The 15,794-nt window shown below is 45.6% G+C and overlaps 1 protein-coding gene across 1 annotated transcript in view; it reads left to right on the forward strand.

Annotated features, from left to right (window-relative positions):
• Positions 1-15,794, forward strand: part of Wwox (WW domain containing oxidoreductase) — an 874,518-nt gene that overhangs the window by 224,993 nt on the left and 633,731 nt on the right. Inside the window, exon 6 of the mRNA XM_076838501.2 lies at positions 10,779-10,867. Within this exon, the coding sequence (XP_076694616.1) occupies positions 10,779-10,867 (89 nt within the window). The remainder of the gene's footprint in view (positions 1-10,778; positions 10,868-15,794) is intronic.

A 15,794-nucleotide genomic window follows, 5' to 3' on the forward strand; every position in this document is an offset into this window, starting at 1 on the left:
AAGCAGGTGCTCTGGGGAAATGCCTGGACTTCCAAGTGGCTTGTGGGAAATTGCTGCTGCTAATGTTACCAGCCCACTTTTATTTCTTCTCATGCCTTTGTCCCATGTCTGGTGGTATGTTGAATGACCCTCCATCCCCTTTCTAGAGCAAATCTGTCTTGGAAACCACCTCTGTGCCACACATCATGTATTGAGTATTCCCACAGAGATGTTTAAAAACTATGCATTTTAATTTACTGTCAATGTCCACGTGAATTATTGGTGGTTTGGGTTCCTTTCAGAGTCTCTCTTGCAGTGTTCTTAGGAATGGAAGTTGGCATCACCTTTTTGGAAGGTCTCCAGCAAAAATCTATCAAAATTTAAAATGTGGCTGCTCCTTGACCTGGCAAGTCTACTTTCAGGAATTTATCCTTTAAGAAAAACTTACCTATTGCAAACAGTGTGTGCTGCAGCATTGCTTTCACTGGCAAAAATCCTGCACACAACACAAAGGAACACAATCACAACACAAACACAACACAACGAAACACAATCATGACATAAACAGTAGCTGACATTTTCAGATCCCACAGTTCTTCCTGTAGGTTCCCAAAGGTGCTGTTATCTTTGGGGCTTCACAGTAACACCAGATGGGAGGGGGTTCTGCAGTCTGTAGTTTCATAGATGAGGAGGTTAAGACTTCAAGAATTCAACTAAAAACTCCCAAGGCCATTGAAGGATGTGGGGAAGTTCTTCTTTTTTTTTTTTTTTTAATAATGATTGGACACTCTGACAAAGGGCTGGACACAATTGTTCAAAAGAATGGGAGGAGGGCTCTGTTTAAATGTAGCCAATCACACATGAATTGAGAAAAGCCAGCTTGTGCCCCACATGAGCAACAGCGGTGCAGGAAGAGTTGCCCAGTGCGTTCCTGTACAGGTATTGTGGAATTGACCCATGTTGCCCTGCTAATCCTGGGGGAAGTGGGACTTGGGAGATGTTTGCACTTTATTCGTTATGTACTCCTGCATTATTTGTCCTTTCTTCAATGCACCAGTTTAATCTGTTCCACCCAAGGTAAGTTTAAATAGCCAAAGATCACATAGGGCCAATGCAGATTCCTCTCGCCAAACCCACATGGTAGCCTCAGCGCTGTGGACACTGGGGCCCAGAAGCGCTCAATGCCAGTGCCTGCCTCTGCCAAATTGCAACCACCCAGAATACCCCAGACATGGTCAGGTATCCATTGGGGGTACAGTGGCCCTGGCTGTGAACCCTGCAGGTTGATGTGGCTCACATGGGGCAGTCAGTGTGTGGTTCTCTCCTTTCCAGAGGTTGCAGTGAATCCCTGCCCTTGAGGATCTTTCCAATGTCCTGGGTTCATCAAATGGAGAAAAAAGTCCTCTAGAGCAGAGCAGATATGTCTTCTTTTTCTGGATCTGGAAATGGGCTCTTTGATAAGTGTAAAAGTGGGAAGCACAGCCATCAACCCCCACAGATGGGCACCTTGAGGCATTGCTACAGATCTACCAATTTCCTGTTGAAGGGCCATGAGATCATCACCAGCCCCAGATCTCTCTGTTTGGAGCTGTGCTTCTCTTTCTGATTCTGAGGGGTGGGGTGCGGCACTGATTGATGTTTTTTTCCTTTTCTCAGCAACTTCCCCAAATGTAGGGGGTTCCAATGCTTAACAAGTTTCATTAAGATTACAGCTATTAAATATGCAAAATATATAGACTGTTCCAGTCGACACTGTAATTATATAGTAAATTAGCTGTTGTCCACTATGTCGCCTTTTAAGCACATCTTTGATGTTTCCAGTACTTACCTAAGATATAGGGCATGTTTATTAAGAGTCCTCAACTGTGTATAAAACTAGAACAGTCAAAAGTAATGGTGCATGCTGAAGGATTCTTTATCATATGAATTTACCTTTCGTCATCTATTATTTATTTCAGCTATTTTATATGCCATTATAATAAATATTATGACAGAGAAAGCTTTTACGCTTCAACTTATTGTACTGCTCTTTACTTGCCTGCAATCCTTCAGGAAAATGTAACCATGCTTTACCTATAGTTAACGTAAATCATCACTTACATTAGAATGAAAAATTCACCACGAAGAAAGACTCTCCCTTCAACGGCAAGGCATAAATGCACAATTGTGTTGACTGCCAAACTCCCGCGCCATTCACTGTCCTTTAAACTGTTTTTAAGCTGCAATGTGAATACATTGCATGGAGGAAAATTGGAAGGTTTTGGAATATTTTCACTCTCCTGTTAGTTTCTGGCAAGATAAGCATTTTTTATCCAGAGTGCAAAATATGGCCAATTACTGTCTAAGCATTTTTAATAGTTTTGCTTTACATGGCTCGTAACTCACATACCAAATTAAATAAGCTGTTATCTGGTATAATTTCTCCTTCAATAGCCTCACAATTACCTATAGATATTGATACAGTTATTTTATAAATTGAGTTCCAGAAACACAAGGCACAATTTTGGGCTGGTAATAAAGAGTTGTCAGTATTCTCTTATCAGGGATGCTTGCGTATTTTGGCAGGGGGAGGTGTGGTATGGGGGGGAGTCCAGGAGTGAGAGTCCATACTTAAATGGTAGATTTCAAGGTTGGGGATGACAGACTCGGCCCCTGGCCTTCAAGACTTCAAGAAAAGTCCTGGACTGTGCCAAAGATCATTTTGGTGTGGTTCCCAACTTCAAAATGTGTAGTCTTCTCTAAGAGTATTTTCTTCTTAAAGGCAAAATGATGTGCAGACTAGTGAAATGTGTAAAGCCAGGAAAGAGACTATCAAGCCCTTCCTTTCCCTAAGTATCCTATCAGAAAAGCCATTTATTAGTGCGCAGTTTTGATCAATAGGCTCAGCCAGGCTTGCGAAAACTCCCCATGTGGCTCCCTCTGATGCTGTCTTGGGTTCTTCCTACTGAGACACAAGATTCACAATCAACACAAGCATCTCTCTCCTCAGCGTTTCCCAGTAAAGATGCGCCATCTTTTGCCACCATTAACATCACTTTAGTAATACTGGAGAAATTAGTGTTATGAAGTCCCACATAGGATATTGATGAATTATTAAGCCAGTTTAGTTAGATCTCTATTATAGCTCAGTGAATAACGTCACGTCAATAATGTGCTCAGCACCAGTGTCTCTTGCTGTTGTAAATGTGACAACTCCTATTTAAGGTTTCAGAATGTAAAATCAGGACTCAGAGTGTGGAAAGTGGAGGAGACACATCAGCATAATGCAATTAGGGTCCATTGGATTAGAATTTGCAGGATGCCATTAGCAATCAGCTCTGGATGTAGATTATTGCCATAGTTACATTTTTTTCTTTTAGCACTAACATTTCTCTTGTAAATTCTAAGTGTATAAAATAAATATGATATAAAATAGACACAAATAAGAATATACAGATGGTGTTAATTTCTTTGCAGCTTCTTGGCTATGTGTTGGATACAAGGACAGGGAACAGTTCAATTTGGCATTCCCGTGATGGCAGGAACTTGAGAGCTGGTAACATCTCAGTTGCACAACTGTGTCTTCCCACCACCTGTCACTTTAAATTCTCTCAGCCTCTGTTTTCTCATCTGTAAAATGGGGGAAAGTTGTATATGGTTCAAAAGATTTTTCAGATTATTGCGAAAAGAAAAATAGTAACAAGCCTGTTATTGGGTGCTCGTTAGTTTTTGCTGCTTTTATTATCAATGAGTACATGTGAACAAGGGTTTCTGTTAGGGGGATCTGGAGATGAGCTTTTTGATAAGTGTAAGAGTGGGAAGCACAGCCGTCAACCCCCACTGATGGGCACCTTGAGGCAGCACTACAGAACTCCCAAGTCCCAGGGACGGTAAGTCCTTCACTGCAGTGCAGATATCAAGACCCCAAAGGCTGTAAGACTTTCCTGTGTCTTTTGGAGGCTGGGTTGTGTGCACCCACACAGTGCCTCTGGGTTTCTCCATCCTCCTGCCTCCAACATATGTATGTACAGATGCGCCCCTTCTTTTTGAGCCTCTCAGTGATGACACCTTCCACACATGGTGACCAAGAGCTGCTGCTGTGTGCCTCTCGATGTGTCAGGTATGCGGAGGGACCCTTGGTCGAGCCTCCTAGAGCCTGCAAAGCCCAGGAGGCAAGGGAGAGTGGGCTGAAGCATGCATTGAGTTCACCCAGCCTGGTCCCTTGCACCCAGTGGCTCCATTCCCAGACTAGGTACTTGGCTCATAATGAGGGGAGATGGGGTAGTGGAGACAGCGCATCCCCACACACAACTAATTCACAGGCAATTTATAATCAATGATGACTTAAAGTAATGATTGCTTTTAGAAAAAATAGATTTGATCTCTGGACTTATTTCTATCATTTTCCGGAAGGCCTCTTTGTATGGAATAGTACCGCTTTCTGACCTCCTGTCGTTGGTAAGTTGACTAAGTGCATGAGGTGTTTGCTCTGCTGTGTGGCGGTCGTGGGGAAATAGAGGTAAAGGAACTGGAACCCATGGGAAGTGCACTTCCCTTTGGGGGCAGAGCTAGTAAATGCACAGATGGATGAGCTTGCTCTTGGGAGTGTCGTGCCCCTTATAGATGAGCAAGAGCAGAGAGCACGCTGCCCTCTGCATGAGCCTGAGCAGATTGGGCCGTTTCCTCTGGAATTGGCCTTAGCTGCCCTGAGGGTCTCTGAGGGACAAGGAGGGCTGGTCTGGAAGAAGAGCATTGTGGAATGCAGAGCAGCTATTAAAGTCATGAGTATTTGAACTGTGGCTCTGCCGGTGGTTATTTGATAAAGAGCTTTTTGAACTTGAGCTTTTCCGTCTGTGAAAGGGTGGGTGAGCGTGACTGCCCTCCTCAGGTTGTCTTAGCGATAGGCAGTTGCTCCGGGGGTGGACTCCTGGGTGGTGCTCTGAGATGGCTCCCCACTGGCCAGGTGTGGCCCAGTCAGCCTGGGAAGAGTGAAGCTGTTTGGTGTGCATACAGATGGCGATGCTGAACTTAGATGACAGTGGCACAGAGCTCTCAGGTGCCAGGTGCTGCTCCCAGTGGTCACATATTACTTCATTTCCAGGTAAGGCAACTACTGTGATGGTCCCCATTTTACAGAGGAGAAAACTGAATGTGGAAGGAGAAGTGACTTGCCCAGCTGCAAGTGCTGGAACTGCTCCAGACCCCCGGCAGTCTGGCCTGAGCCCATGGCCTTAATCGACACTTCTGGGGTCCAAAACTTGAATTTGGAACAAGGGGATTCAGTAAGCTTCCTTCGGCCTGCTTTCGGATCATGTATCCATCCTTTACAGAGACACTATTGAAACTTTCTCTGAGCTAGTTATGTTAATTTTGTAAAATTAGCAGGAGAGATTTGCAATTCCTAATATGCTTTATTAGTGAAAAACAATGGGAATTATATTTTAGCAGTGGTCTTCAAAATATTAAGCATTCACTGAGTCCTCTTGTCTGCACTCTTACCTTTGACTGTGCGAGGCTAATAGCGTTACACCTGTTCTCACAGTAGGCAGCTAAGGCCCAGAGCTTCCTTGACAAGATGTTGTCAGAGCCATGGACCATGTGCTATGTCTCCAGGTCAGCCTGGCTCTGGCAGCTCTGGTAAAACGACATCTCCCTACTTCTTGGTGAAATACTGCATGCTCCCCATATGGCTCCTTTGGTTTTAGGCAGAATCACATCTGAGTTGCGTGTGGCTAATTTTCAGTCATAAAATGACGTTAAGTTTCCCTGCTGCGTGACAACAAGAAGCAACCTCTTCAAATCTGCTTTTATAGACCCTGGAATCACTGAGGGGAGTTTTAGAATTTAATAAAGACCAGATGAGGAAGAATTAGAGTATTGAAGGTGTTAACCCACTGTGTCACCATCAAGTGCCCCTATATCCTAGGGAAGTAGGAGAAGTATGTGGTCACTCATTGGTGGTATTCTGGAGAACCCTGGGTGTTAGGGACAGGCAGGCTTCTAAGCTGCAGGGAAGCACCCTGAGACTTTACGCATGGGAGGCCACATCTGCGGTTGATTCTAAAATGATGGGCAATAGTATCTGAATTCCTAAGTTTCAATAATTTGACATTTCTAATTTGCCTGAGATGTTAAGTTTGTGAGCTGGTGGGATTTGGAGAAAGGTGAGGGAGGCATTTTATAGCATTTCAAGGTTTAGAACTCTCAGCCTGAAGTTCTCTGTGATAAACAAAGGTAGGTAGATGTGCAGGTAGGTAGGAAGAAACATGGACAGGTGAGTGGAGGGCAAGGGAAGGGAGGGTGTAGAGAAAGCTAGCAGTTTATTTTAGGGTGGTGGGATTTTAGATGCTTTTTGTTTGTATGTCCAAGTTCATCTGTCTTTTCTAAGTTTTTTTCCCCCTAAAATTAATCTGAGTCTGAAGCAGGAAGTGGCCTGAAATAAACCTGGGGAGAAAGGAGTCAAGTCATGGGAGGGGTTAGTCATCACTGTTGCCCACTGTGCGCTTTTCCTTTTCCTTCTGGGTGTATGGAGGGTTGCATCTTCTTGGGGATGAGCACAGCTGGGTGACTCTCTCTGCAGTGAAATGTGATTAGAAGTGACAAATGTCACTGTCTGGTGAAAGCCTTTGAGGTTTCACGTGCAGCTCATTGTGCTCTCTTCCCATTGCTGTGGAGCCTGGTGATGTTACAGAGGATGGAGGCTCCATCCAGTGAATCTCTGGCTAACATGGGAAGTGTGGCCCTCTGACCCGGGTTGAATGTGAAGGAAAACAGTCTGGGTTATTTCAAGGCATGGAAATTTGGGGCCTGCTCCTTATTGAAGCACATCCTGCTTGATACAGAAGACCTTCCTCACCATGCTGAGTATGGACCACATCTTGTTGACCATTCCAAGCTACAAAGGGGGTTTTTATGTGTTTGTTTTGCCCATCCAGAGAACAGGATCTGGCCAAAAAAGACATGAACTTTCATGCTGCAGATTGCACATGCTCATTGTAACTCTTGTTAATGAAAGATGTGGATTTTTTGGTGGTAGAGCAGTTCTGTACATGGAATGTGTTCATAGCTATGCTAAACTATACACATGACAAAATATCTCAGAATTATGTACAAAGATAGTCCAAACAAGGGAAGGAAAAAGAATACATGCCCACCCTGGTGAAAACCTAGTAATAAGAGAGGTCTAATAAATTGTCTGTGCCAATGTCGATTTTCAAGTTTTAATTATGTACTTGCTACTGACCCTGAGAAACATAAAGGAACACAGGAATAGGTAAGATGTCACTGTTAAGGAAGCTGGATAATGGGTTCATGAACACTTGCTGTGCCAACTTGGCCTTTTCTTATGAGTCTATTATTAGTTCCAACAAGAAGTCCGTGAGTTAAACCAAGACAGCGAATTGTGGCCTGTCACTAGTGGTGTTGGCAGGAAATCTCACAGTGGCAAATTGGGTCTCCTGTCGTCGCCTAACAGCCAGCAGTTTGCCACTGAAAAATGGTTCTGTTTGTGGTAACTGAGTGCCTGCATTCCCATTCAGAGCATGTATCTTGGCAGACGTTTCTAGAAAGCTGCTGACTGTTGGACTGTCAGAAGAGCAGCCCCACACCACACCCACACAAACACATACACACACCCTAATCCTGAAAGCTACACTTGTCCCCCCTGGACATGCTGTACCGCTCAGTTCCTCTGCGTTTCTCAGGGCCAGCAGCAAAAACAAGAAACCTGATGCCCAGGGCAGAAGAATTACCTGAATAATAGTGTGTGCGCCTGAACCACTGTCCCCAGGAGCCTCGTAACACACGGTGGGTGGATTAGTCTGTTGAACTACTTGGCAGCTTGTGACCCCTTGCTCCCCCTGGATGTGTAAGTTCTGATTTTGTTCGTAAGGGTAGTGGCAGCTCTGTGCTTTATTTTGAAGCCAGGGGAAGGCCAAAAGACAACCTAGCCACAGGAAGTTATGTGTGAGAGGAACGTGTGGCCCCTGGGTCTTGGCTTCACGTCTTTGGAATGTTGCTTTGGGGTCACCACCTGGGAACATTCTTCCTGTACAGTGGGGGCAGTATGTACATGTGTTTTTATAATAAGTGGCCTGCATTGGCAAAGAGGGACAGTCTCTGTCACCTGCTCCACAGCATCATGAATGTGTGATACATTGACGTTTCTGTAAGATTCTGGCTCTCCTGCTCCCAGGAAGTGAGCTGGGACCCAAGGAGGTTGGGTAAGGGGAAAAGGCCACTTTATTTGCTAAGTTTAAATGTCACATCAAGTATTTAAGTGTTTGTGAGGCTCAGTAATCTCTGGGGGGGACTGCCGCAGTCTCTGGCTGGGCACAAATCACGAGTCTCCACACAGCTTGTAGATTCAAACAGCATTCTTTATTCCCGAACTCACACCGGCCGTCTACAAACACGCTCTGGGGGAATCCACGTTCTCTGCCCAAATCCTCTTCTCCCAAAATCACTCTCTGCCCAAATCCTCACTCTCCATGGGCTTCTGTCTCCCAAAATATACTGTCTGACCCTAAGCACTCAAGAGGAACTCAGCAGCAGGATACGCCCTATTCTAAAGGGGGAACACCCTAATCTCCTATTATGCTAAACCGCCCTATTCTAAAGGGGGAACACCCTAAACACGGATCCTGCCCTGGTCCTTGAGCAAGGTCACCTTTCAGAAGTCCTTCCACTAGACAGCATGGGAGTAAGCTGGCAAGGAATTTGTCATACCTACTTGGCTGATGGCTCCCAGCAGGGGACTTAGCCATTGAATGTAAAATCTCTTATGCTTATTTAATTTTTAGTCATTGGTTAGATAAATGTTGGTTAGTCAGAAAGAAGATTGGGTTTTGCTCTTCATCTGGAGACCCAAGCTCTCTAGGAGTGTGACTTAATTTGGTGTCACCAAGAGTCCTGATGACCCCTTCCTTCCCTATCAGGTGGGGTTGTGGCCTCACCCTGCAAGACCCACCAGCCCTCAGCTCTCTTACTCTGACCTTAGGAAACTCTGATGCCCCCATGTGTTGGCATTTCCTCTTTCCTCCATCACACTGATGCTTCTTTGCTTCCTTCTGAAGTCTGCACAGCTGAGCATCTGCCACCTTTGCACCAAGACCAGGAATTAGCATCCATGTGGGTCGCTCTTGCCTTCGGCACCAAGATGCTTCTGGGATTTGGGGAAATCATTCAGTCACTTTTTACCACCTCTCCCTACAATTGGGCTCAGTTAGTAAAAGTGACCTGGATCCTCTAGGATCTAACAGACAGTTGGTGGTCTGGTCCAGTGTGGTCTACGGGGAGGATCTTTGGACATCATAACATCATTTCCTCCTCTGACCCGTAGCCCACCAAACCTCCACTGACTGCCAAGTGGCATCAGGACAAGGATTTGGCATAGCAGATGTCTTTGCTCCTCCTAGTTAAATTTATTAACTATCTTCTGTCTTCCAGACAAGATCTGAGCTGCTTAGCCCTTACCCTCACATCTCTGAACAGAAAATTCCTATTTGTCTTTTACCAGTGAGGAAACTGAGGGTTGGCAATGTTAAATGGCCCACAGTTGGTGGGCTCTCCTGCTGCCCCTGCCTGATGTTGACTGTTGAAAGCTTAGGACTTGGGTTAGAGCCCAGGACTTACGCAGCCAAGATAAACTGGCTGCAGATACACTAAATCCAGCGTAGCTTTCACCCTCCTGAGTAGGACAGTCAGGGTGGGGATGTCCTCAGCAGTGCTGTTCGCATCGTTCCGAGCATTAGAGGTAGCCGGTTATTCTCCCTAGACTACTCAAGCATCACACTCTAGACTGAAATTCCCAAGTTAACTGTTGGTTTCATGGGGCTCTTACCTGGTCAGGCAGATGACCCTGACATTCCCGGCTTTACATCTTTGGAGGAGCTGGATGTAAGAATTAATGGTACTTAATGCCACACTCTAAAGGTCATCCTGACCTAATAGTCAGAAACTCCCCATAAACTAACAAGACAGGTCATATGGGCAGCCCTGAGATGGAACTTCCAGAGTTATGGCCAGGAAGACTGTATCCAGTGGAAGGAGACTGTGTCAGTGCCCGACTCTCCAGTCCTGGCTTCTTGCTACAAGGGAACTTGGGTTTTCGGGTCAGACTTCTGAGTTCTGTGATCTCTTGTAAGATGCTATCCTTTAAAATGGGGGACCTATTGCCTGTAATTCAGTCATTTTGAGGATTAAATGAGATGGGTGCAAGCACCCAGCCTATGGCAGGCTCTGAGTAAACAATAGCCATCGTAAGCATCGTTACTATTTTAAAAATGCCCCACAGCCTGTGGAGTGTTCTGCGTCACTCAGCTGGGCTTCTCTTGGGGACCTAGGTCAGTCAGAGTCCATTGGAATACAGGAGTCTTGCCTCTTTTTGTTCTATCTATACATGAGTTATCTTTAATTTTTGGTACAGCCTTATTGGAAGCATTTCTGTACCTATAAGGTGATTTTCAAGGATAAAATGGCATCCATGGCATCTCTGCCTGAGCCAGGCTTGGTGGTGGTGTCCCCCTCAATGTATCGCTTTTTGTAATGTAGATTGTGAGGAGTTGGAGTGAGCAAAGATCCTGCTCCCAGCCTGTCTGAATGTGCAGAGGGAGGCCCAGTGCAACCCCAGCCTCACATTTCTCTGAACTTGGCAGTAAAAGCCTTGTTCTTCCATTCATTCCAGTGATTTATATTCTCTCTGGGCGTCTAATATTAAACAGGGGAATTCCGACATGTTCCATAACACATTTACTGTAACTTGATACTATGAACTAAACTTGCTGTTATTTATCATTTCTTTTTATTTTCTCTCATTCCAGCACAAAGCCAAGGTAGAAGCAATGACCCTGGACCTCGCCCTGCTCCGCAGCGTGCAACATTTTGCTGAAGCGTTCAAGGCCAAGAACGTGTGAGTGTTCCAGCAGAGGGTTATAGATCATAATTCCTGGATATTGTAATGTCTTTATCAGATGAACACAATTGGGAGAACACCGTGGTGTTGTCTTGGCATCCAAACAGGAGGCTCATTTTATTGGCCCTGTTGAGGTGTCCCATATTTTCTTGACACTCAGTCACCCTCATTATGAGATGTGTCATCAATCTAATAACAGCTTCCCAGATACAAAAGGAAAAGACACTATTAAAGTACTAGTTAAGTGGCTAGTAAAAGCTGTACCGTTGTAAATTGTACCCTGGTCATAGACATCTTTTCAGTGGATAGCATCTCATAATCAAGGAAAAAAATGTTGGAATTGCATTCAGGAGCAAGTAAACTCAGTTACCCAAAACTGCAGGGTGCTGGAAATCGAGCAGCGGAGGGATATGTATTTTGCAAGCCTTCAATGATTTGATGTGGTGCGTGCGTACGGCTCCAAACACATAGACTAAAATAAGGAGAAACTTACTCCTGTTTTTAATTTTCATTCTTTTTCCATCTTTCAAAATGCCCGAAGGAGAAAGTCCTAGTTATGGGCTCGAGTATTTGTGATGCCTTCACAGGCTGACTTCCATTTCTTACAGAGAGAGGGAGAGGTGAGAGAGGAGGGAGGTAAGGAAGGTGGGAGGGAGGTAAGGAAGGTGGGAGGGAGGTAAGGAAGGTGGGAGGGAGGTAAGGAAGGTGGGAGGGAGGTAAGGAAGGTGGGAGGGAGGTAAGGAAGGTGGGAGGGAGGTAAGGAAGGTGGGAGGGAGGTAAGGAAGGTGGGAGGGAGGTAAGGAAGGTGGGAGGGAGGTAAGGAAGGTGGGAGGGAGGTAAGGAAGGTGGGAGGGAGGTAAGGAAGGTGGGAGGGAGGTAAGGAAGGTGGGAGGGAGGTAAGGAAGGTGGGAGGGAGGTAAGGAAGGTGGGAGGGAGGTAAGGAAGGTGGGAGGGAGGTAAGGAAGGTGGGAGGGAGGTAAGGAAGGTGGGAGGGAGGTAAGGAAGGTGGGAGGGAGGTAAGGAAGGTGGGAGGGAGGTAAGGAAGGTGGGAGGGAGGTAAGGAAGGTGGGAGGGAGGTAAGGAAGGTGGGAGGGAGGTAAGGAAGGTGGGAGGGAGGTAAGGAAGGTGGGAGGGAGGTAAGGAAGGTGGGAGGGAGGTAAGGAAGGTGGGAGGGAGGTAAGGAAGGTGGGAGGGAGGTAAGGAAGGTGGGAGGGAGGTAAGGAAGGTGGGAGGGAGGGGGAGAGGAGAGAGACCAAGACTCAGACCCCAGGCTAAGAAAAGCAATAGTGGCTAGGTACATTTTAATGAAAATATTTTGATTCCAAATGTTTATTTTTATGGTTGACTCATGTGCAGTGCCAACAATACAGATTTCTCATTTATCAGTGGTTCAGATTGCATTAATAAATAACTTGGTTTATTTACAGTGAGGTGGTGGAAATACGAGGATTAAGTGAATCATACTACAAATGGGACCAAGGGTCGCACCAGCAGGGCTAGACACAGAGAGCTGCCATACATGACAACCTGGCCATAGGTTGGGCTCTGATGGGGACATTCGTTTTATAGTTCTTCTTCAAGCAGATGAAGGGTGTAAAGGAAGGGGTCAGAGACCAGGTCTGCAAATGGTACTCAGAAGGACAGATCCTGCATGGCTGTCCGTCTCTTTCTGGGTCTTACTCCATCTTTTAGACTGCAACAAAATTTGCTCTTCACATCTCTTTTCAGAGTGAGCAAGTGGCCTGAGCCTTGGGCTTTTGGTACCATGCAAAGTTGGGGATTTTTGAGAGCATTCTCCAAGTTCTGGTCCTGCCTTCACAGGTACAGGCAGGTGACTGCCCGCAGCTGGTCAGTGGATCTGAGCAGGGGGCCTCCTGTGTAGCGCATGGCAACTGGTAGCTGCTACCCCTTGCCAGAGCGATTGGAGAAGACCAGGTATGGGGAATAGCAATGGAGTTCAAGACAAGTGGTCATTTGGTCTTCCTCGTTCATTTATCTACTTGTAAGCACCTCCAAAGCCCCAGGCATTCTCCTGGGCTCTGGGAAGAGAGCAGTGGCCACTGGAAGCCAAGTTAGCTGCAAACAAGCCATAATCTCCATTGTCAGCAAGCAGTGTTTTATTGCTAAGGGCTGACTCCGCAATCGCACTCGTCTGTGATCATTTTGGAGGGAATAATTCTAACAAGCGCTGCAGCAGAAGTACCAGCTCATTTATTGGGGGCTTATTATGGGCCCCACACTAAGAAGGTTTTTGCATGCATTTTCTGATTTCCTTTTCGAAGCCATCCTTTGGGGGCAAGGTGTGACTGTCTCCATTGTACACATGAGGAAAGGGAAGCTAGAAAGAAGGAACAAGCCATTCAAAGGCCTGCGGTTGGTAGAGGGGCTGAGAGCCCATGTGGTCATTTGCACCCTCTTGACGACCATGTGGCACTATTTTTTTATTTTAAATAGGATGGAAACTGAGACTCAGAGAAAATGAGTGATTCTCTCAGGGGGACTTGGCAGCTGGGGGCAGATGCAGGATTTCAGCCCCCTGGGGCTCCCTGCTCTCCCACACCCTGCTGCTCCAGCCAGGGCTCACATTCACTGCCTCTGATCAGCTCCCTCCAGGTCCTGCGTCAGCCTGCGCTGGCACTGAGCAGCTTTTAGAAAACAGCCAACTGTTACATAATAGGATCTTCTTCCACATCTTAACGGGACCATTAGTTTTTAACCATTAAGTAGTTTGGAAACCAGCGAATTAAGTGCCTTTTGTAATCAAGAAGCCCAAACTCTTCTTGGAGGGAGCTATCAACCATTTTGCTGTAATCCTAGATTTTATCAAATGACTTTGACTTTCTCCATTTGTAGGTTCAGGCACAAGGGCAGTTTTTCCTTTGGAACACGCTGTAGCACTCTGTGTCTGTCTCTCGAGAGTACAGGATTGTACAAGGCTTAGAGAAATATTGTGGTGGTGAAAATATGCATACAAAAGCAAGCGATTTGCCTTCTGAAATCCTGCCAATGTGAAATCTCTCCTGGATAGGCAGATGACAGTTTCGTACTCTTAGGTCTTTAGATTCTGAGAACTGTCAGAAGTGAATTTAAATGCTGGTGACTGGGCTGCCAGAAAAACATGTGTAACTCTATTCTTATCATCACCTCCCATCTTTAGACATTAAAATTTCCTTGTGTGTAAAACATAATGACAAATGAAAGCAAGCCTGCCAGCTCAGAACTCAATCTCTTTTGTGCTGTTGGACTGAAGAGAGGAAAAACCCTTAAACTTAAATTCCACACAGACGCCCCCACTCAATATCCCATTTCAGAGCTGTGTGAACAAGCCGAGGCTTCCCTGGGTTGGACCCCGGTACAGACGCCTCCATGCTTGCTCAAGCCCAAGCGTGGACAGGCAGTGTCTCCTGCGTCTCAGGCTGAAAGAGGAAGAGATGCATGTGCAGACGTGGTGGGAAACGCAGCCTACCCTGCAGCCACTCTCCCGCTGCCTTCCCGGAGACCTTGCTATGTATTTTCAGTGTGGATTTCTGTATTGGTTATGTTTTGCTGAGTAACAAATCACCCCAAGTTTTATGTCTTAAAATCACTATGAAATATTTGCCCCTCTCCCGCTCCCTCCATTCTTCCCTCCATCTCTCCTTGTTTGTTCACATGAGGATTCAAATGAAGTCAGGGCATTTTAATCTCTAGGTACTCAACCATTTTTTTTCAATAATGTTTAAATGCACTACACCCTGTGGTGTCACATAACATGTCCGCTCCTCTCCTTGGTTTCCTGTGGAAGGTAGCTAGCGCACTAGGAGCCGATGGGCTTCATGTTTACATTTTGGTGGGGCCACTTCATGGGCTGGGCTGTGTCGCGCCTGGAGGACATGTGTTTCCTCGAGTCCCAGCTTGACTTTTCTCCTCCTCCGTCCCCCTGCTTTCTCTGCCCACTTCTCATGCAGTTATTTTGTTGTTCTCCACTCTTTCTGGGTGGTCAGCCCAGGAGCCTCAGCCTCCTCCTAGACAGCTCTCCCCAGAGTCAGTGGTGGTGGTGGTCAGCCAGTGTGTCTCAGGTCCAATTATTTTGGGCATTACTGGAAAGTTCCACCCCACAGCTTGTGGTAAGTCCCCACAAAAGTGAGTTTTGAAGGATGTTTTTGTTTAAACAGTGATTCTGGAGTGGAGCCAGACTCTACCCTGCCTGGCTGGCACAGGCATCTTTCAGAGCATGAAGAGCTGGGACCCTTTCTAGTCGCTCAGGCCGATTATCAGGATGTTCTGCCACAGGCTGGGAAACAGTGGCAGGCTTTTCGGGATGCTTTTGTGTGGTTCCTCTTTAGTTGTAGCTCCTTCATTTACTGGAAAGTTCACATTTTGAATAAGCCCTTGAGGAGTTCAACAGCTTTGAGAATTGGTGTTCCATAAATAGTTTTTCTAAAAAATGTGTTATACTTTGAGTTCCACAGATTTGCCCCCAAGTGGACACCTGGATCCAATTCTTGTGCTTTTAACAATTGGGGATGGCAAATACTATGGGGTGTTCATTCTTGAGTCCCTATTGTCAGCCAGCACTTTTATTATTGATCACGGGTTTTGATTTAAATTAATTGGCATTGAGAGGAGCTGGGTGTTAAAATGAGTGTGCTACTCTGAAGGTTTCTTGAACTTCATTTTTGATTCTCGGTTATTTCTCTTCTTAACTTTCTGTCTCTAGTATCATTCAAAGAAATCAGGTTTCCTTTCAGTTAGGAGATCATATAGAATACTGTTTTTAAAAAAGGTTAAGGTTTTTCTCTCCTGACTTTTTAAACGTTTGAGGAGAAAAATCTTTAACAAAGTTGTTTATTTTCACTTTCTACTAAATTACTTTCACAACTTGAGCATAGTAATCCCAGATACAGTATTCTTGGATGCATATTCTCAAATTTTCTGCCTCCTA

This window comes from Callospermophilus lateralis, chromosome 18 (genome assembly GCF_048772815.1).
Source record: "Callospermophilus lateralis isolate mCalLat2 chromosome 18, mCalLat2.hap1, whole genome shotgun sequence".
Lineage (NCBI taxonomy): Eukaryota > Metazoa > Chordata > Mammalia > Rodentia > Sciuridae > Callospermophilus > Callospermophilus lateralis.